This window comes from Bombus flavifrons, chromosome 5 (assembly GCF_040668555.2).
Source record: "Bombus flavifrons isolate JBK064 chromosome 5, iyBomFlav1_principal, whole genome shotgun sequence".
Classification (NCBI taxonomy): domain Eukaryota; kingdom Metazoa; phylum Arthropoda; class Insecta; order Hymenoptera; family Apidae; genus Bombus; species Bombus flavifrons.
The window spans coordinates 15020302-15044339 of NC_138446.1; the positions used below are offsets into that span (position 1 = coordinate 15020302).

A 24038-nucleotide genomic window follows, 5' to 3' on the forward strand; every position below is an offset into this window, starting at 1 on the left:
ATCATCTCGGTAAGATCGTCGATCGATCCGTTATAGTTTTCTCCAACGAAGTGATCCTTCGTACGTAACGTATTAAAATATAAAAAGTATACGAAACGAAGACAGAGGTATTTGGTGAAAACGATTGTGCAGGTGCTGTCGAATGCAGTTATGTCAGAGCGCACGATAGTTTCGACCTTTAGTACATCCTTTAGGGAGATGGTGTCAAGGATGTGCGCGAGGTGTGCGCACTATCGGATCAGAAATTATGCGACTACCTGGGCGTAACGTGAACCGGTTGCTTTTCTTTTTTTCTGCGCGTTAAAATAAATCCTCCATTTTCGTTTTCCCGTCACGTATTCGTGCCCCGTCCATTGCACTTTCTTCGTTCCTCCACGCGTACGGTTTCGTGCGTATTTGGCGATCGTTTCGTACGATCGCATCTTCGTGATTTATTTTTTTCATACGTTCGACCGATTACTTCCGGTTTCGTCACCGTACCCATGTTAACTGCTTTCGAAAGTACACGTAGTAACAATCGCGGCAACGTTGAAAATCTGGACCAACCACGTTGCAAATTTTCTTTCTAAACTAGTTCTACGTTTACTCGTTTCGCGATTACTTGCGACACGATTCGCTGGAATCCTCTTCCCCGAAAGGATCGACCAGTGGAAGACTGGTTCGTCTTGGAAATTGAATTCGACCGAATCGAATCATCCACCGCTATTATCTAACCCGCTGAAGCCTCCGCTGTTAACCTTGAATCTCTCCCATGATCTCGAGTAGTCAAGTGGACGGCTGAACAAAGTGATCCAGAGATCTAAGTCGATCTAATAAAATCGATCGACAAAAATTCGACAGTTCATCTCTTAAGAAAGAGATACAGAGGAAATGAAAGAGTAACATTCAGAGTTGTTTAATAATAAAGATTTCGTTCCTACGAAGGTAACGTAGCCCCGATGAGATCTAGTCAAAAAGTGTCGAATCTTAACTGAAACGTTCAATTCCATTAGATGGATGTAACGTGGTCGTACTAGGTTTCATAAAATTTCAAGAAATTCAAATGAAATCTACCTGGAGCGAATCATTGTCGAAAAGAATGTAACGAAAGAAAGCAGTGTATATATATATCATTCTATCGAATGTTTCTCTCCCGAATTTCGTTCTCATTTCAAAAGAATGACGTTCGAAGTTTCACGAACGCCGAACCGAAGCTATTTCCATTCGACTCGTGTAAGAAAGGACGACATTATCGAGGGGCGTTTCGCGTTCGCGTTCCAAGGTATCTGTATCGACGATCGATCCACTCGAGGCAACTTGGAGTACGCTCGAGTGTACGTGATACCTGAGGTGCAGTGAATTCGAGCAGACACTTTCTGTGACAAGTATATACATGGTAGAAGTTTGCTGGCTCGGATCCGGTTTTGCGGCGGGAGTGCGTGCTTTCACCGGTTCGCTTCGAAATCGACGAGATGTGCAAAAAGGATCCTAGGATGATGATGATTAAGCGGCGAAAACGGGTCGCGAGTGCCGCCAAGATGATGCTGTGAGTGAGTGAGCAGTTTCGGAAAACGCGAGGACGAAAGAAAAAGGAAGAATACCGCGAGACAGTGAAGGACTTAGTGTGGATCCTTTGGTGGCGTCCTTTGCGGACCTCGGACGGTCGTCATCGTCTCCGGATGTAACGCAAGTACCTATTTTTAACAGCGACCACCTGCTGACGCCATTACGTAAATTCTGTTGGCAATGTAAAAATAACCATGAATGAGGGAATTAAGACATTAAATTGTAGTAATACTCGCGATTAAGGGAATTACAATGATAAATGGTAAAAATAGCGTCAACATTTACATACGTGACTCGGTATAAAGTTCTCTAATGGACAGTTTTATATCCTTGGATCGTTTTTTTTAAAGGATTGCGTAGGGTGTCTAAAGATGGTAAATTTGTAAAAATAATATCAAGATCCCGAAGTCGTTCTTGAAGTCTTTTCATAGATTTTTTTATATTTTTGAATCACATTTTCTTTTAAGGGTTCTATAGGGGTTTAAAAACAATGATTTTTTAAATCAGATAGAATTTCTTGTATTTTTCACGAAGGATCGAAAAAATGGAACGAGAAAGAATATATATGTTCTCTTTGGTAAATTGGTTTCTTGGGCAATCTTTTTTGCCGATGTCTTATCGAATAAGTAAGAAACATTGGATAATCGTATGAAATCACTTGGTGATAGTTCAAGGCCGCGAAGAAGCGTGACACCGATTCTTAACCGCAGAAGAAGGTCACCGTCTCCGACCTTATCTTTTCTCAAAATCACATCCGAAAATCTTGCATACATAAAAAAGTCGATTATCGAAAAGAAATTTTATTCTCACTCGATCTGACGCAAGTCGGCATACTTTCGTCGTATCAAAAATAGAACTTAAAAAAAAGAAAAAAAATCGGTGACCTTAAAGCGTACGTAGGAAAAAAAGAATAAACATATCGTTTTTTCTTTCGTCAGACTCGGTACAAAAAATCGGAACAACTTTCGCTCCATTGCCTCACAAAATCGTTAATTTAAGCGTTACTTGAAAAATCACTCGGTACAAATAGGAGAACGATGACGAGTAAAGCGTGAATTCATCTGTCGTAGAAGAGTACCGTGCCGATGATTGGTCAGGCTATTTGTTCGCTTAAGTTCCAGTAGAATTCATCGTTCTAGGCAGAACTCGAGAACCTATTTTCATAGAACGACGCCTAACCGATCTTTGGCATGGCACGAACCGGGAGGAGGCTCCATTATCTTGCAAATGCATTCCGAATACATTACGCGATCATTCGTTTCTGGCCCGCGCTCGCTAGCACGCTCTTGCGACTAAAATCGATTATACCGGTGTTCGTTTCCTGGAATTCCTCGGGTTGCGCGCCCGTAGCGAAACAGCATTCAAAAGGAAAGATGTACAATGAAGCCGTGCAGACCGGTACTTTAGCGTTCTACGCGTCGATTCGCGGCCATTAAAACGTGACCGTGCAAACGCGAGCAACATTTTGCTCGTTCATCGGTATTATCTTGGTCAAAGAAAAAAAGACAAGGAGCGAGAAGAATCGACGAATCAGATAGAGTTTTCGAAAGCGAGAGTTTGATTTATGGCATGATTTACGCGATGCTTTGCTTTATGCTTATTCGTCTTGTTCGAACGAGTTGTCGGTATTACGTGATTAGTGATTGAAGTTACTGCGAAAACGTGCATGCTACTACGAAATATGTATTTATCCTTTTCTGTGTCTATTATCGTCCGGTTATCTCGTAATGCTTTGAAAATCTTGAGAACGCCGTGTCAAGTAGTATTATTTTTTAATTTCGAAGAGAATCTCTTAGTTGGATTAAGGTTGAACATAGAGAAAGTCGGACAAGTATTCTTCGTACGATGCAGCTTTTTACTTACTACGCTAATAGCTACGAGTTGTTAGGGAAATTCGTAGCTCTTCTGAGAATCGATATATAAGCTTCTACCGCGTATTTAACGAAATATGGTAAAAAAAGAAATTTCAAATAATTCGATACTCGAAGTGGTATATTCGTTAAATAAGTCATTTGCACGCTTTGATCGATAAAATTTCAATTCCATGGAAAATCGACAAAAGCGTAATTGTATATTCTTGCACACTTAATTTTTCCATCAGCGTACAAACATCCGTAATCTACCAATAACAATGCTTAGCAACACTGACCATTCTCTTATGTCATCGATCGAACCACTCGCTGCGATCGACAGCGAAAGGCATTGTCGAGGTCACGGTGCACGGGTTTGTCATTTTCCCGGTCACGACTCGAAACCCATGGAAATTGGAGCAAATGCGTGGGTATTACCGTGGGTCGACCGTGCGTTACTCAATCGTTACGATCTTGACGACGTACGCTCTAAATAAGATCGGATAAATGCACGAGAGATGTGCCGTTTACATTGTTACATGCGACTATTATTTCCACCCAGACGTTATCATAAAGGTGCGTGATGTTGATGTCGATTAATTTTGATTGTATCGTTCGAACATCGACAGACACGTTGTACGAACATCGTATAGATCTTTTAAAGATCACAGATTATTCGCAAGAATAATCCTTGTGACTATCTCTCTGTGATGTTTTCATTCTGAAGATTCTTACGTCTGATAGAATTAGAAAAAAGAATCGTAAGAACCTGAAGATTCTTGCATTTGAAATTAGAATTTCACAAGGTTGGCACATTGCTCGAAACGATGGGAATGGTTGAATGAATGCTTGGAATCGCTACGTTTCATCTCGTTCGAGCTTCGTTGGACCGAGGAATGATCAGCTCGAATATTCTTGCGCGAATTACGCGAATGAAATGCTGTAAACAGAAGAGTATGTAACGGTATACATGTCTATTCAGAGAAACTCTTACATTCGAGTGGAAGTAGCGAAACCAGAAGACGGCGAAAACTTTCCTTCGAAATCGTTTCGTTCGTGAAAGGCTTAAATATCGTGAAAATCATCCGGAACGACTAGGTTTTGTGAGTCGTGCACGCACAGCAAAGGGTAAAAGTCGCGTGGATATTTTCGTACGTCACCTGTGACCCCGTTTGAACTTAGCGTTGACAGACAGCACACGGTTGCGTAATCGAGAATGTGTATCGCACGCAAAGCGCCCGTTTCAGACGCGCTTTTGCTTGGCGCATCCGCCGTCTCTGCTGGAAATAATTAATAAGCACAACATGGAGCCATCCTTGGCGGCGTTTAATTATTCGACTACACCCGCTTGGGAACGTTCACGACCGCGTACTTAACTCGATAGCCATTGTTAATTTTCTACGTTGTTCGAAAAACGTTGGATTTTAGAGAATCGGATGAACAAAATTGGACATCGAACGATGTCGATAAATTTCCCAATTTAAATACGTTAAATTGTTAACATTAAACGTAAAATATTAAATTTATCAATTAACCTTTAAATTTCTTAAATTACCTTAAATTTATCAATTTATTATTAAATTTATTAATATCGTTGATATTTAATATCACGCACTAACACATTTATAATTTACATTTGACAAATTTACGGATAGCACAATGGCAATTTTTGGTATTACATTTATGTATTAGCGTCGTTGATACGTTCATCAATTTCCTATTTGCATGGAAAATTTGTATATCACGTTTATTCGTTATAGACGTCGATATGAGTTTTCCATAATGGAAATTATTCATATCAAATTCGTTCCTCGTTGCTGGCGAATAAGCGAGGATGCCGTTTTCGGTTCCCACGTATAAAAGCCTGGGTGGAACACGGACGAGAAGATAGGAAGTGGATAAGCAACAGGGAAATCTAGATTTCCACGTGTCTTGGTATATTCGTGTGAAAATTTCTCGATAATTAAGGAAGTGCAATTAAGCCCTCTTCATCGGAACTTGGTCTTACTTCAGCTGGTAATTTTGTGTCGCATGACACGGCATCGTTACTATACCCGGAATCGTTTCTGTCGTCCTTTCTTCTTTCCATTCGTCTCATAGAGAGGCTACGTAACAAGAAATTCAAGCCTTTACGATCACGAAAAGCAAAGTTTCTGTCGGGTGTTCCTGTAATGTTGTTCTTCATGAAAGCGGCACATATTCCACAGCGGAGTTAAGGTCGTTGCAGGGGATATTAAATTCGCCAGTTTCTGTTTTGTCCGACCTGTATAAGCGACTTTAATTCAATCGCATACATTGATGGAGGAAAAAAAGAACGAAGCGTCTATCTGGTGTAATGAGGCAAAGCGTACGCGTTAGCTACGCATAAGACTAGAGCAGAGATCGGGGCACACTCTTTTTGCCAGCGTGCCTCTGAAGATGAAAAGTCATGAAAACGCTCGGCGAACCAGCTCCTGTATAATCTTTGCATATTTATGAGTTTCGTAAGTAATATTTAACTTCGACTTCATTCAATTATGCAGACCCTTGGGCAGTTTCCTCGGCCCAATTGCATCTTTGCCGCGCTTCTCTACTCACGAATGCAAGAGCACGTTTCGGATCGCTGATTGCGACGATCAACGCCATCATCTTTCGGAGGAAATTCGATTTTCCCCGCTCAAGAATATTCTGTGTTTTTGAAAATACTACGTGGATCGAGATTGGATGAAATAACCATTAGGGGATTTAGGGGATAGACGAAGCGTAAAAGTAATTGAAAGGTTCGAAATAAAAAGGATCCTTGTCGAATTAATCTTGCTTCTGTAGATATTAGGCTAAAATCGTTGGTAAAGATTGACAAATCGATCCGGATGGCTACTTTCTATCGGAAGATATATTATTTCAAAGATGTTCATTAATTTAATTAAATCATGCGCGTCCCGGGCCGGTTGCTGGGCCACACGAAAATCACTAGTCGGCTACCGTATAATAAATACGAGCATGCGTGAGAACGATAGAATGTTAGAGTGAAACGATGATGATTAACTGGTCGATCGGTTAGACCGGTATCCACGTCAAGCAACGCGAAAGTGGCGAGGTGCGGTCGTCCATTGCCGATTATAGGCATCCTTCGTTTCTGAGACGCCACTCGTTCTTTCTCTCTTTCCTCTTCGTTGAGTCGATGGTCTACGAGAGAGAAAGGAAGAGAGAGTGTATCCGTTATAGCCAGTTGTTGAGACGAATGTAAGCTCGTGTTCGAGAGTAAATTTTGTCTGTGTGTGAACGTCGAATCTTTCTCCCGTCTTCAGGTTTTCCCCTCATGGATCTTTCTGGTCACGAATGAGTACATCTCGCGACCTTCTGCATCGCATGCCCGCAGGTATCATTCCGGGACACAGGGGGAGAGAAGGTGAAGAACATTGGTGTACATTAGACCGCATCCTCCGGATCGAATCGTTAATTTTCAAAGGATTCACCTTATAATTTATAGCACCTCCCCCTCGAACATCTCGCGAATATTCTCATGAGAAATTTATAAATGGCTGTTTGAACGTGAGTCTGCCCGGAGGAAAAGGGAAAAATTAGGATTCTCTGGCCTTTCTTTTTATTAACCCCGGTTGCAAACTTTCATAATTTATATCTCAGTTTTATATCGTTGTCGTTCTACTTTCGAACCAACGTTTGAAGAAAGTCTTTTGTATAAAATATATCAGTAACGATTATTCTACGTTCTTCTCGAACTTAAGAATCTTTTAACGATGGAAGACAAGAAACGAAAGAACGCGTTTAACGAAGTTAAATTTTGTCCAATTGAAACCTCGAAATTAATTAGATTTTACGCAAAACCATCAGATTTGTAGATCAGAAACTGGTTTAGATGTCTGTGATTCTAGAAACGTCATTAAACATCGATAATTATACAATTACAGGAAGAAATCTAATTTAAAGAAAATACTGGATACCCACAGTTATGTAGAAATATGATTTTCTCGTGTACTTAATTAACCATATTAAGAAAAACCGTGGGAGAAGGAGAGAAACGAGCAACCGGTATCCATGCTTCTGGATATATTTTCCTCGTCTCTCTCTCCCTTCTTCTTTCTTTTTCTTTTCCTGCCCTCGATGCTGCGTATTCTACTAGCTCGTATATCGCGCTCCTCGGAAGCAGAATATTCTTCGACCTTTCGCGGCCACCAAGTGTAGGCGCCATTACTTGCCTCCGGATCTCCCTTCTCCCTTCTTCCTCTTCGTCGTCTTCTTCTTCTTCTTCTTTCTCCTTTTCTGCTCATCCTTCGCCTCTTCTTCTTCTTCTACTTCTATAACTACTCGCGCCGTTTTTCCTTTTTCTTCTTATCTCGTCGGTCTCTACGAGTCAAGGACCGTTCTCAAGGAGGTCGCTCTTTTTAACCAGGCGTGTAGCTGTGGTACACGTTTTCCTTTGTCTCCGGGAATCGCTTTCGTATCACCGCTGTTACGTTGCCTAGACGTTTCCGTTTGCGTCGCTTCAATTTCTTGCTTCGACTTTAGGTAACTTCTCTTTGATTGCAGAGCGCATTCAGAGAACGCCACAGTGGAAAAAAGGTTAAAAATAGAAGAAGTTTCTACTTAAAATTCAGGATGCAACACCGTTTGTTTGCTTTACACCGCATAGTTTGCTCCGCAAATTTTCCGTCGTTCGTGAAGATATTTTAAGGAAACTTTCTTCTCATCACGGAGGAAAATAAAAAGTGTTTTGATTGAACTTTCGATTCGGAATTTTCTACCGTTTGTTCTATATGCAGTGTCGAAAATTCTTCTTGTTTTCTAAGCGGTTATATACCATTTATGCCCAGAACTTCAGGGAATTCTTCTTCAAACACAGAGAACACCGACAGATGAAGAAAATAAAAAATGAAACAAGTTTCAATTTCATTTTCAATTGGAAACCTTTTAACGTCTCTACCGTATCGTTCGGGAAATTTTTCCTACACTAAAATATCACATACCTAAAACTCTTTAAGTATGCACAGCACACGCAAAGCTTTACCTCCGTTTTTAACGATCACGCTTCCTTCTCGTACTTCGTACTTGAATACCAATTTTGATAAATTATCGTAATATCCAATCCAGACTTTACCTATCATTAGGTATCTCTAAGAAAAAAAGGAGAGCACAACGCAGAACTATACTTAGCGACCAATTTTAGTTAGCTCTCAACGTTTTTCATGGCTTGGAGCAATCGATTCTTACTGAATAACCCCGTGGGTCAGGATGTCATGGTCATTGGCTCTGCAGGACGGAGATATCATCACGTACCTCGAAGCAAAGTGGTTCGTAATCGAGGAACACCTGTAAAGCAACGATATACGGCTAAGTTAATAGCCCGAGTAAATTTAATCATATCGATTCCTCAAGTTCCTCTTCCTTGTTCGCTTGCAACGCCATTAAGAACATCCGATCGCGAGGTTCTTGGTAACGATTACGCGGATGGCACGTCTGTAAGTGTCACTTTTGCTTTTCTCAGTGCCTCTGAAAACTAGTTTGTCACGTTTCTTTCGAACGCACCGAAGCGTTCCACTAACTCGCCGATCTGGATTATTGCGATTGCTACTTCTTCCAGTTCTATCATTCCTTTCGAATCTTCTTCGCGCCACGTACAGCACCGTGCAAAAGTCTCGGGCCACCTACGATAGCCACCTATAGATGGCAAATATTTTGTCATACTATTTAACCAGGAGGAAATACTTGTACGTGATGCTATGTATAGAAATGAATTTTTAGGTATTCCCGTCATAATGCCATTGGTTTGCGGTTTCTCTCGATTCATGATCTTCTTAGAAGTACTTGCATAAGTGAAATAAATATGGAAATGAAATCGCAAAGTAGGGAATAAATTGATAAGATAAATATCGTAGGCCTCTGATTTAGAATTTGAAAGTTTCATATGAAATAAGACAAGACTTACAAAATTTCACTTGTTTTATTATCAGTCATAGGATCTTTCTCATTTTATACAAGAATATTTATCGATATTACCAGCTTGTAAAATTTCACCACTAGCATCGGTTTAATTGTGCAAAAAATTTCCTTCTGTTGAGAGAATAGAATAAGGGCACGCAAGGTATTATATCAACGTTTCTTACTATATCGTCAATAATTTATTTCATTCATAAAAAGAGAAATTTCCGTTTATTGGGTGGTCTTAGAGATTATTGTGTTGATCTACGGTTCTTACCAAGAATTACGAGCGTAATTATGAATACGATTCCTAGTATTGGTACTATTCCTGGTCAGTTGATTCGTTCAAACGTAATAGATGAATACGTTAAGTGGGAAATACGGTTCTTTAATTGCATTTTCACGGCGTAAAAACGAATCTACCGATGATCAGCTGGCTTCTAAATGTATGCGCCGAATTTGCATACAAATAGTAGGTTTCTGCAGGCCGAGCGTACCTGACGCACGACTAATTTCTAGTTGGCCGTTTGCTTAACTGTAAAGCAGCGTCACGTCTGTTTACAAATTTGTGACGGCGGCGGTTACCCGAAAGCTCGTCGGCGAACCTGCAAGTGCAGCGAAGTTCTAAGATTCCGTGTTCTCGTCTTGCATCACGCTAAGAAAGAATGTTGAAGGAAAAGAGTTATGGGTATGATCACCGGTGTATGCAAAACGTGAACCGATTTTTACCGTTGCAGCGACGAGCCTTCTAACCGCTAATAAAATTACAAGCGATTGCATGAAAAGAAAAAAAGAAAAAAAAAAAAAAGAAAGAAATGTGCAAGGAGAAACGAACGAACGCGTTACGTAAATTATATTAGCAGAGCAAATGTTGGAATATTGAAACGAGGATGTGGATCTCTCTGTTCGGCAAATAAAGTATTCCTCCTTTGACGACGATACAGAGGAAAGACAGCAAACCTATATGCATCGACAAGAAAAGCAATAAGAAGCGTTTGCGTGGTTTCCTTAATTGCTGTTGTACATCTTAGACTTAATTAAGCAGCAAATAGCTTGGTTAAAATTAAACCTACGCATCGACGGAAAAAGAATGACGCATAGATATATAAGAAATTCATTCGGATAAAAATAAGGCTGAATAACAGCTTTATGACTAAACATAATCTATGTAATTTCTACTTCCTCGACAATGGTCAGTCAGAGCATCATCGTTCGATGTTGCGGAAAAGGTAATAGGAATAGAAATAGCGCAGCAGAGCTTGCCGTAGGTACAGCTAACCCTTGTGTGTCTTCTATGTACCACTAATAAAATTTCAGCATCGCTCGGTTGCCGGAAGACGTTAACAGAAGCCTCAATCATCGTCATGGAGTGTCTCGAGTACGCGAAGCCTTCGAGCGTGCTTGTTTATGCCACGATTGATTGTTTAGGATAAGCAGCAGTGATGAATGTCCACGAGAAACGGCAACGAGCTCTATCCGAGTCTGTGGCCCGACACAATTTCCACTAATAATAATTCTCGCGAGTCGTCTAACACGTTCGCGATCGCAGACTAAGCAGAGGACTCGACCTTTCCACCTTTTAACGGTTACGATGCAATTATTCGAGCTTCGAGATGGCAGTGTCAAAAGGTCGCGGCGTAAATTACTTTTCGAGCTCTCTTCCGCGGTTCCGTTACGCGAACGCGTGTACTTACATACACATACGCGCACGGTGATTACGTAGATGATTTTATTATTTCATTGAGCGCCGGTGACTCTAATAACGAGAGTCATTACGCGACGTGATGTTTCCTTTCGCCGTGTTTCTCGCGTTGTGCTTCAGGAAACTCTGCCTTTTCCTTATGCTGACTTCTTGGCTGACCTTGCGGTTTCACCGACGTTCCTTATTTTTTCCGTCATCTGGATGGAATTTGAGAAAAACTCGGGAGAATTTAAAATTGCAAATTTCACGGAACAAATAAACAGAGATATATCGAAGGTTTTGCTCCGGGATTCTCTAGTTTCGTGGATGGTCTTCTGTAACTATGTGGCAAGTGTAGCCAATCGATGTGGTAACGCTATATAGGTGTATAAAACGAATCAAAGATGGCGATCGAGATTGCGTATATACATTTTAAGATTGCGAAAGATTCTATAGAATTTTCACGAACAAGCTGCACGTTTCTATGATTACATAATCTTTAGCGAATTTCGAAATTTGCGACACGTAGAGTTAGGTAAAGTGGATACATGAATCGGTTCTGGGAACCAACTGTCCCTAATTCTATGCTAAATGCTCATTCAGAGCTGCAGGAAACGAATCGATCGAAGATAGCTGGTGGATAATTCCCGTTTATCCGGTAATCTGTTTCCCGTTTCGACGAGGTGCGTCCTACAATGAAAAAATGGCCAGCGGCGCGAGAAACGTTAGAACGGTGAATTTTCGCAACGATCAATTTGTCCGGTTTAACAATCGGCAACACGTGTTAGACGGCGATCAGGAAAATTGCTGTAATTTTACCGTTTTGCAGTAGTCATCCAGGCGTGCGTACGCGCTTCGTCCAAACCGATAATAACGCCGCCGTTTTCTGCGCCAGTCGTACACCTTAAGTGGTCCATCGAGCCACGATACGAGTTATTATCCGCCAATTTCTGTTTCGTCCTCGTCATTGTTCGCGTGTAATCTTTTTGAGTAATTTTAATTTGCCAGTCATTCTTGTCAAGTCGTTCGTCATTTCGACAAGGAACACGCACAAAACAGTACAAAGAACGTGAATAATAACCTTTCGATATTTCCTCTTCGTCTAAACATTTTCCCTATCTTGTTTCCCGGAATAACTTTCAATTAACTTATCGAGAAAGTTTCGTCGCGACATGAAAGAAAACGGTACGATATGAGAGTAAAAGTGGATAAGAGGAAAGATTTTATTTCAACCAGATCGAAAGAACACTCTGGTATTACGCGATAATGAATCTCAGCGAGTGTGTTATGCGAATAACCGGTGACACGTTCTCGTAGCGTGCGCCTTAAGTGGTCGCGACCGGAGAGTTCAATGCTTGCAACAGACAGTGCGCGCTCGGTAGCTACGAGTTCTATAGCAATCGCGCCGATTACAATCGTGTCACCAGTCTTTCCATATTTAGGGAAAGCATCCGTTAAGTTATTCTACACCACGTGGAAATATCCTCGAGTAATTCTCTTACGAGGCAAGCGAATTAACGTTAATAAAAGATGCGTTACTTCGATCAAATCCTTGTACTCTGTAAATACATGCTATAAAGGTGTCTAAAATTCCATGAATATCGAATCGATCATCCAATTTATCATACACATTTATCATTCTTTTATGCGGTAGATTCCCACGGATCGAACAACCAGAACGTCTTACCGTTAGGTAGAAGAGATACACGTTGGTGGGAAAAAAAAGCGCGACTCATGGGAGAAAATAGTTACGTTTAATAGGACGATAACATGATCGTCACGTAATGTCGAATAACTCGTTGATTAAAGCAAACGAAAGATTAGGGGGAGAATAATCGTTTTTACGATATAATCGAACCATCAACCATAACGTCTCCATCGTGGACAGAAAGTTTTATCGCGAGGATGCTTAAAACTGCTTACGACGTCGATAATTGGTATTTTACACCGCTTCGGTAATTAGCGTTCCTCGAGCTGGCTATCGTTAAACAACTTTCATGCCTGATAAGCTCGAGGGTTATGTGCTGGTGGGTTCTTTCATCACGGTTTGTCTCTCTCTCTCTCTCTCTCTTTTTCTCTCGTACCGATCGACCGTTTGAAATGGCTTCGTTTGCACGTATTATTCAAGAAGCACTGCGAATCGTCTATAAGAAGCTTACGATGAATGATTTTGTTTCGACTGTATCCGTGGATCGACTTCGGAACACCAAGTTAGAAAATTACTGCTTATCTTTATTAATTGCAGCTTGATACAGATCTTACTATCCCGTGAAGAATCAGAGTGTGAAGTTCTCTTCTCTTCATGAATTAACATCGTATATGAACGTAAAGGATATATACTAGCGTTACTTCATACAATACCACCTTGGCCATCATCAAGCTAATATATAGGTAATAGGCACTTGTGATGGCAGAACAGTCACACGTAATTTATCGCCTATTAGAAATTTTTGAGGATCGTATCCTTCATTTGTCTGGTATTTACACGTGTACATATGTATGTACAATATACAATTAAATTATTGTAGTATCATACAAGATAGCATCGTTGGATAGTTACTATCCGTAAGTCATAGACCACACGTACTAAGTGTTTAGTGATTTATCTACGGATGAAACTGCTACTAAAACGTGAAAAACGGCTACCTAAGAAAATGTATCCTTCGAGAAACTAACTTCGTTACAAATCAGTCTCGTCTTTTTTCTTTTTTACGAGTACACAATAAAATAAATCGCATTTTTTTACACGATAATTTAAACATTCGACTAACTTCGAGTCACATCCATGCAGTAACTACTTGATCGAGACGATTCTCGAATCGAGGCCAGAGAGACGAGCCTTGGCTCTCATTCGCACGTCTTCGCGCAACACATACCATCTGGTTTTCCCTCGTTTTTCTCACGTCCTACGCTCTTCGTTCAGCCGCGTTCCTTTCAATCGCGACGCAACGCATTTATTCATCGATCTTCGGCGTCATCGCCTTGTACGTGCCAAAAATGGTACTCCGTTCGATGAACGTGACGCATTATCTTCTCGTTCACGTTTCACCAGGTCTATGATGTAATTTACGATTGGCTGTGAGATTTCTATCGAGCGATACGATAGGTATCGAGTTGTTTATACGAAGCTAGATCCAAAGGAAAGGCGGACCTTCGGGAAATGTAGTTAAAGTAATTGTTGGAGGCGGGTTGAACGCACCGAGGAGAATTTCGATCGCTCCGGGACGTCGACGCGCGGGTGTTGCACGCGGAACCGTACGCTTCGACTATCATCGCGGAGCTCGAAGGATGCTCGCGTTACGAGGACCTTTACTGTTAGGCACCGCTTTACGACGCCAGGCGTCTCTTTCAGTGGATCGTAACAACACGGGCCAGCGCGAAATCCGTGGAAAACGTAACGGTATTGACAACGCGCGTACGCTTCGCGGCTCGACGCTCCTCCTCCGAGTAACTTTATTTGTACCATTCCACCGAGCTGTGACGCGTAGATCGCTGTTTCGTTTCGAAGAGTACTCAGTTCCGTGCTCAATTTTCTGTTCCCATTCTGAAAGTTCGTGGAAAGGAAAAACACGATCCTTGCAATCGAATTGGGGCCAGTTGTAATATTTAACAAGTTGATTGTCACAGTGGTTATCGGTGAACGATGGTAATAAATATTTTAGAATGATTAAATTGACGTAAATCTTATCGACGAAAAAGTTTCCAATAACCAATTTCGAATGACGCGTACTTGGATGATGTTGCCAGATAAAAAAATGCGCAAATAAAATATGATGTTTTGCAAAAACATTAATAGCGCGGTATATTTTAATCTATTCTCTTTGTTGTTCTTCTCGAGCATCTATGATCAGAAATGGATGTTATAAAAATATAAATTAGTTTTTAAATATTTGATCTTAGCGTCCATTATAATTTTACCATCTTTCGCGTACGAGTACGTTTCACGCCTCTTACGAATAAAATATACCGCAAAAGAAGATATCTGAAGAGATACGAAGCTTCTGATTGTAACGGTAATACGTTCAATTCTAAAAGTTGCGACTTAAAAGTAGTTGGATTCGTAATCGTCTGAGTTTTTACGCGTTTTAGCGTGAAAACGCAAGACGGTTCGTATCCTCCAGGCTCAAGGTTGCTGATGGTGATTTAATTCGCTGGAAATAACGGGGAGATAAACGTCTCATTAGCATTCGGCTGGTGACGCAAGCCATATGTTAAACAATGGCCGTGCGAGTTTCAGTTCGTGGCCGCTTTCCACGTTCCGGTGTTGGGCTTTCGTGGATAGCGAAAACAAAACCACGTCCCTCGACGATGCTTCGTCTTCAGCTGCTGGACGGAATTGTTCGTTACCTCTCTGCTACTTCCTGAGACCTCGCTCGCATACGAATGAGCAACGTTCCGTTGCGCCTCGTGGCGGATTCGACGGAAAAAAAAGAAAGAAACGATGATTGATCGGACGTTTCCTTTGTGTAAAGGTATAATTTTGCGGCGAGGTGTTGTAAAATACAGTCATCGAGTAAATTTAACAGCTAGAAAGGTCGTAAATGGACTGCAGGAAACTATATACATTAGATACAACGTAGGAAATTGAACTGGCAGAGATTTAGAAAGAAAGACTTTAATTTCGCGTGATGGTTACTGGTGTATAGTTACATGTAAGTCGTACAGAAGCCCTAATGATCGACTTCGTACGCCGACAAGTACGAAAGAGTAAGGATGTTGTTAGATTATTATTTTTTAAATTCACTATCGGTTATACTGTCTTATTTTAATAAATAAACTCGTGGAAGTATGCCATATCCTTTTTGCAGACGTAGAATCGTGCATGAAGGTAACACAACATTAAGTTCATCATGCATCGAGGTAATGAAATTGAGAGACTTAGAAAAAGTGGAGTTAATCGGTTTGACTTCTGAGAAACTCGTATAAAATACAACGACCGTATACGTGTATTACATATCTCACACGCGATTAACATTCATAAATACGTTAAAAAATTTTTAACGAGCGCAACTGAGAAATAGAAATTCTTATCTTCTCCTGGTGTTTTAATAAATTTATCTCTAAAGACGTTAATTACGAAGAATTCGAAGATACGATTTTTCGTTTCTAAATATCATAGAAATGCTACGAAAGCTAGGAAAATAATTAAAGGGAGCGACGAACAGGCTTCCAGCGGCATTTTGAGTTAATAACAAAAATTTTGGAATTGGTTCGATGACGAAGAACGGGCGATGAGAGCAGCACGCGTTACGCCAGTCTAGTTTGTACTCGAACCAACTCGAAGAACTTTCACTTCGCAACGGAATAATTCTGTCTCGCCTCGTTCGGCCGCTCTCTCGTTCTGAGCTCGCGGTGGGCGTATGTTTTAGGCCCGAATCACTTGCCGGCTTTTATACTTTGTTGATTCATGCCGGATGTTGCCACAGGCAAATACGATGGACGTCTGATCGTGTTCAGAATAGGAATTTCTTAACGCGCTGCAACCGAGTCTGATTCGGTTCGCACGCGGCATCGTCGACTGCTTCCTTCTCTTCTTAAAATAGCGATATCTTTATCGATACACGTTTCGCTTGCAAACGTGACTCTTAATCGCGTCGTTTCTAGCCAAATATGGCATCAGCAGATGATATCTCGAAGGATAGTATATAATGCAAGAGCAACCGACTACTAAAGTGTAAAAATTGTCTACTGAACACATTAAAATGGAAGATAAACCACTGTACAGAGGTTTATCTTCTCATTTTCGACAAGGTACGATTTAATTAGAAAACGACGAACAAATTGATCTGCAACGATTTTAATCATCGTCGTAAATTATGATAGAAGATGGCTTAAATTACGACAAAGAATATATACACATATACACACGATATTGTAATAAGTAAGCGAGTAAGCAGCCCATGATGTTTTTTAATTTGCACGCTTTGGAACAATACCATTGCTTGTGAAAAGAAGTGACGGGCCTTCAAAAATGTATGATTACAAATCCATAAAATTTCTCTAAAAAGCGACGAACAGATGATCTCAAGCGTTCTGATAGCTCTGATATTAATCGCGTTTGCCTCAACACATAAATCTATGCGGAATATGTTTTCGCTGAAATAACGAGCGAAATTTGATTATCGAATGCTAATGAAGCTGTGAGTCTGGTTTCCAGATTTAATTCAACGATGTTTAAGTTAATCGATCTGGACGCTCGTTCACGAAGAGGAAACATTAATGGTCGGGACGTAATCGATCATCGGTTACAAGGCGATCGGTTAAAGCCAGGCTGTTGACCTATGCTTCCTTCCTATTCGAGGATCGTTATGAAACGACGCTAATTAACGCACCAGTGGCTGCTGACATGGGGAGTGGAATTAATTCATGACGAGATACACCGCAAATTATACGAATTACCGCAGTGATTATGTCGAATCCCGACAGAAGTCAGGTTCATTGCTTTCAGAACAATTATCAGAATCAAAGGTTGGCGAGAACGCAAAATCACTAAAACAGTCGCAAAATTTTAAGAAATTCGTCAGTATCGTCCACATGAAATTGCCATGGTAATTCACGAAAGTATCTGAACAGCGCAAAAAATGTTTACGGATATATTATCTGCGATTCGTGTTCCGTTACAGCGTTAATGAACTCTCGAAACGTTTTGCATAACACGCACGATGTATTCGTAAAATGTTTCTATAAACGTCGAAACATTTTCACGAGCGACTTTCTTACGCAGAATGGCGAAATTTCACTCAATTTGCAAAATTTATTATTCAACGATATGATGTTGGTTGAATTCAGTGACTAGAATTCTAGGCTGAACGTCTTCGTCCACGGGAACCGTTATTGCGTTTCGTAGCACACGAATCCGTGTCGGTGGATGACGACGACAAGCTTTCGACTTCGCTTGCATTTCTCCTTTTCTCGCGCGAATCGAATCGGTTTTGCAACAGATAGGTACGCGTGACCAAGGTGAGTGAGAAAGAGAGTCTCCTGTCGTGTCACTTTTTCCCATTAAATCGGTACAACGATTGATAAATATTTATTTTACCGCGTGCGCCTTAATGCGCTTTAGCCGGAGAAAAGGTGAATAGCGTAATAATTAAGGTTCTGTTTCAAGCTTGACGTCTCTCGCTAAATACCTAACTGTATCCTCCAGGTGTTCTTCGATGACTCAGATTTTAAGTCTCTTAGAAAAAGTCGATCTTTGGCAAACGCAATTCGCTAACAGCATTGCGAGGAAAATTGTGTTTTAAAGCGACAAGAAAATAATGTATAGTTTCATCGTGTATAAATTATACACCAGTTGCAATTCATTAATTAACGTAATGCTATATATAATAATGTAATAATAGCTTAACTCTGTGTATATGATGAACGCTTATTAAAACGAATACTCTTATAATGATCCGTAATCACCTAAGAGGAGAAATTTCCTTCTGACACGCGCTATCTCGTACGCGTGGGACGATCCTCATCCATAAGCAGTAAAAAGAAGAAAACTAGTACGAGTTGTCGGAACTACAGACATATTGTGTCATATCTAAACGCTTTCACGACACTGCAGGAACCACGCAGCTTCCATAAAACGTAAACGAATCGTGGGCGATTCGATGAAGAAAAAAATTACCACATCGCAAGGATTAAATTATTAAGCCGGTTCGTTATCCTTGATGGCGCCGCTTGTTCATAATTACGTCGTTCGATTAAGCCACTGAATCTATAGGCACGTTCGAGTGTCGAAATTAACATAAATATGGAGGGAAATCGTAAACGACGTGGGCTGGAGATTTTAGAATTTTCGAGATCTTTTAATCAGCATTTCATCGTATCGTTGATAATTAGATTGAGGATTTTTATTCATTTCGCGCGTGATCTAAAGATGAAAAATTGCATAGAGTGTACGTAATATACGAAGATAAGGAGCTGATTATAGTTTCCTATAGATAAGATAAATTTCTCTAACGAAATCCTCTTTCTCTAGTTACGGTCGTAAAAATATAAATTTGCACAGAAATCTGTAGCTTATTAATGATGACTATAGACAAAAATTAGAACGGCTAAAAAATAATAGAGGCTAGGAAAAAATAAGAAAAATAAATAACGATAATGAGAAAATAGAACAGAAATGGCAAGAAATGGGGTTATTTAAGGACCATTAAGAGATAATTGAAAGGAGGTCATGAAAAAGGACATCGACGAATTCTTCGCATTGACCCGTTCTTTTTTTTTGCAAAAGGTGTCGCAATGCAAGCGCGTGGGAGTTTTGCGTTATTTGCACGAGAGATATAAACGTGTCGAGGCACGCGTGTCACTGTGGCTGGCGTGTATGCGTCGCCGACTAATTGATAGGTTTTGTCACCGTTTCCTTCTGTCTGCCTACCGGATGATATCATTGACACGGTAACACATTTCACGCCGATACCCTTACTGAGCGCCGCGACAAAATGGCATGACTTTATTTGCATAAAGTGAACGCGCGTGAGAGTGCAACACGTAGAATTTCCCTTTGTTTTGTCTCGTTCTCCACAAGAGAAATTACGAAGCTATTTAGAAAAGCGGTTCATAAAATGAAATGTGGTTCGGCAATGCTAAATTGGATAAATTGCTCTGAAAATTGTAGTTTCGATATTTTATTATTAGCTACGTTTGTATTGATAATTATAATGCCTTCTAAGCAATTATTTTCCCTCTTTTATATGTACGAATTAATGGAATATTTTATAATAACTCAGTTATTCGACTAGAAACGCTATGGGTTCCTTTTATAAAAAATTCCTCGATTATTCTCTATCAAAAATCTCAAATCAGAGAGTATCGAAACTTTCACGATGTAGCTGAATATCAGTCTCCCAAAGTCCATGCTATTTGATTCCAAAAAGATCTCCTCGTTCTACTAATTGAATTTCAACGATGTAACATTATCTCATTCGTTAGCGTTACCCAATTAAATTATACGATAAATGCTGAATTTCAAGCAGCGTATGGTATCATTTTGTTACATCACACTTTTTTCAAATCGCTTCCGTGAATGTTCCGCGCGGAATTGCGGAAATAGCGCGATATCGACACATCTGAAATTCGTAGTGAGGAGGGTGGTTAATTTCCACGATGAGAATTTAAAGTCAACCGATAGGTAATCTACCAGGTCTGCCAGCTGTCTAGTCGTTTGACGTTGTGGAGTTAGGGGTACAGAAAGGCATCGGTACAAGCAGAAGGGGCAGGCCACAGGTGTATCGTACTCGCACGTCCTCCTTTGTTACGTTCTTCCGAGTCGTTCTTTTCTGGATCTCGTGCTCCCATTCTCATCACGATACTCGTTAACAAGCTCTTAATAAATATCAACGTTCATTGAGACTCTATTTGCGAAATTGAGAAATTGATGAAAGATACAATTGTTCAATTTCGACTCTAAAAGAATCAACTTTTATGCAGTCTACCCAATCCCGTTGTATTATCCACGTGATTGAACGCTCGTTACTCACGAATGAAGTTAATATATGCAGACGAAGAGTACATTTGCATTGCAATATGAATTGTTTTGAGATACGACCAACAAAGGCCATAAGAACTCTAAGGTATACACGAATTCAAACATACGGCAAGGCTAAAAATAGGCATGATTCTCGGATTCTTCAGGCTTTTTCATGCTACGTCCCTAGTCCATTCGCAGCGAATCTTTATCAAGATCAGGACTAAATCGTCGAAGAAAAACTCGTAGGACAAGAAATCAAAAGCGCATCTTGCTATTTCTATTCCATCCTTCTTCGCCCTTCGTTCCGCCTCCTTTTCGCCGGTTTCTTCGATCTCGCTCTCTCTTTCCCTTTCTCCCTCGAACGTTTTCCCTGACGATCTTCCTCCTTTTTCCTAGCGTCCTTACCGCCGGTTCCCTCCTACTGTTCGTTTTTCCTAGCCATCTTTCTACGTTCCCCCTGCTCCTTCCCCTAATTGTCCTTCTCTTTTTCCTCGTGTCGACGTTCCACCGTGCTGCTCTCGCGCGTCCTCGATCGTTCCTCTCTTCGCGGCGAATCCTCCTCCCTGCACGTACAGTCGTTAACATTTCGCCGCGCGGTTAATCGCCAGCCCTGACTTATTGTGCGACGTGCCAGGTTCTGAGCTCGCGTACGATGCGTCCGTTCTGGGCTCGCCGCGTTCACCATAAGCCGCATAGCACGTAAAGGACGCCTTCCGCGAATCGCGTGCACCGGCGTCCCCTGAAAACTCCGCTTCCGGTGCCGTTGCATCGCCATGAAATCTTTATAGGTGCTTCGAGAACGACGAACGTCTTGGAATTTCTGAAATGTTTCTCGAATACTCGAGAACACAGATGTTGACAAATACTATACGTAACTCTAATAGTAGTACTTGAATGTTTATAGAAACTTTTTACGGATATTATTACGCGCGTCAGTCGAAACGTTTTGAAGTTTCGTTAGAATTGTAACGAGACACGATTATTATACGATATAATACGATTATATCGATGCAATTTGCAACACCGAGAATGTACATAGAATATACAAGATATTCATCGCAAATATTTCAGACATTATCTATATAATGGCGATAGTCGTGTCTCGTTACGGTACTCGCGCAAAAAGTTTCTTATAACGTACGTAACATATTTATAAAAATGTTCTATAAGCGTTCAAATACCTGTGCCTTTTATTGGAAGCATGTTTTTGTCGTTTTCAATGCTAACGATGGGGTTTTTAATGCTTGAATTTTGTCCGTCACGGATTTAAGGATGCTGCATTGAAGCTTGAAAGCGAGTTGAAGTTCCTTGCATACCTATAATTAGGTACGGAGCAAAACCTGACGATCTTTAGTCACGAAGAAAACCAATTAACCTACAATCATCTGCTCTATCTGCGCATTGTGTTGCCAACGTGTGTACCGGCCAAGTTTCTTTCATTTAAAAATCTTCTCACACTACCTTTCTTTTTACTATAATTTATGTTGAATTTTAAAAACTACGAGGGAATAAAATATTCTTTCACTAATTTCCTTTAACTTGATATCTCGCTGTTGCATAACAGGTTGCTGCGAGCTATCCTTGCACTTAGCGGCCCAGAAACTGGCTTCTTAAATTTCAAAACACCACGTAACCAGGAAATTAGGTTTTTCAGGGCCAGGGCTAACGTAAATCGATATAGTTACGTTCGGGTTTATTCGTGAGGGGGTCGCGAATGCCGATATACGGCTGGAACAGGTGTTCTCGTGTCGGTTCCCTCGGTAAATAGCATCGACTAGTTTCTTCATGTTGCACGTCGAGCCTGCATTTTTCGTTTGTTCATCGTCAGAAACTTAATATTTTTGTTCGTTGAGTTTTTGCTCCTTCGTTATGCATCAGCGATCTTAATAATAATGTTTCGTTGTTGCGCGAAGGATTGTTTTTCGAGTGAAACTGACGTTGGAACACGATGTCGTAAGATCAACAATTGGACGAACGTAACCCAGGAAATCGTTAAAAAAGTACAAAAGGGTTGTGTTTGTTTGACCACGAGTTATCGTGAGAACGAATCCTGTTGCGGTTCATCTTACGAGAAATGATAGAATTCTGCGGGATATAATTTTTCATAAAAACTTTGTTAGGTGGAAATTAATGCGTTGACAGATGTGAATTAATTGGTTTCCGTTTCAGCCAAGATGAAACATCTTTGGCCGTTGGTGGCGTGGATACTTCTATTCCTATGTCCAGTAAGTAGAAGCGATTTTATTTCGTTGAAAGTATTTCTAATTAAGAGCATTATTTTCCTTGGAATTTTAATTAATCTGTTATTTTCTTATCTTTAATGGTTACACGTGCGAGCGTTTAACACGTTCTACATTGTTTTTGCGCGATTGTGTGTATCAGCGGCGGCGCATGAAAGAAAGTGTGTAGATTAAGATTTTTGAAGCGTAAAATACGCATAAAATTCGTAGATGCAACTAGAAAAGTGATTCAAAATGTTCGACCGTACGCAAGGCAATATTCTAAACAGCATCTGTAACATCTTCTAGGCCGAATCTCTGAGAGGACTCGGCCACGGACTAAGGAGAGAAGTGTTCTTCCTGAACCTCGAAGACGGCTACTTCGGCTGTCAGGTAAACGAGTCGACGGACATCCTACAGCTACTGGAACTCTCCAAACTGTGCGACAACAACGTCGACTGTTACCAAGGGACGGACGAGCAACGCGAGAGATTAAAATGCACAGGTAACGTGTTATACAGTATCTTTGCTACATCCAAGGAAAACAACGCGGAAAAATAGTTGTCTGACCAGATCTTAACAGGAAAAGAAAGGCTTTACCTGTTCCACGACGCGATCGCGCTACCGTTACAATCTTCACTGTTCCTTTACGTCATTCTGTTGTTCTCGGCACCGATTACGCCAGCAAAGCGATCCTCGCGTGAAACCGCAAACATACTTACGCCTCGCGCGTAACGCCGCCTCGTCATAGCAATTACGAGGAGTCGCGAACTTGTCATCACGTTTCTCCTCCATCGAGTCTGTCTTCCGCCGTCGATTAATCGGCGACATTCATTTTTATTATTGCTATTCCGCTGGTGTTTGCACGCGCGTTAAACGCAGACGTTTTGCTTCGACGATCACGAACGGATGGATGATGAACGCGTTACGTAAGGGAAACGAATTACTCATAGTAATCGACATGATTTTTACCCGATGCTGTTTTCTCATAGGATGACTAAGGGATTGTATACCCACGATGAATCGGTAATTGATTTACACCTTTCTGTTTGAGATAGACGATTGTACCAAGGAGGACGGCACCAGGTGTCTGAATGGCGTCTGCTTGGACTCGGTGTGCCATTGCAACGACGGTTTTGGTGGTTGCAATTGCCAGGTGCCAGGTAAAAACTCTTGAAACTAATCTTTTACTCGTAAATAATCTAATCAAGTAATTCCTCTAACTTCTCAGAAGGCTCAAGTCGTTTGGTCAAATTTTGGAAACGTTATTCTGTATTAAAATACGTTGGAAAATTAGAAATTAAAAAATAGAATAGCTCTCGAAGAACAACTTATTAATTAGAAAATTTTGAAGTTGCTGAAAG

General features: G+C 40.7%; 1 protein-coding gene across 1 annotated transcript in view; it reads left to right on the top strand.

Moving 5' to 3' along the window:
- dpy (fibrillin-like protein dumpy) overlaps positions 1 to 24038 on the top strand; it is a 114571-nt gene that overhangs the window by 1160 nt on the left and 89373 nt on the right. Inside the window, 3 exon segments of the mRNA XM_069112957.1 lie at positions 22625 to 22680; positions 22984 to 23179; positions 23733 to 23837. Of these exon segments, the coding sequence (XP_068969058.1) occupies positions 22625 to 22680; positions 22984 to 23179; positions 23733 to 23837 (357 nt within the window).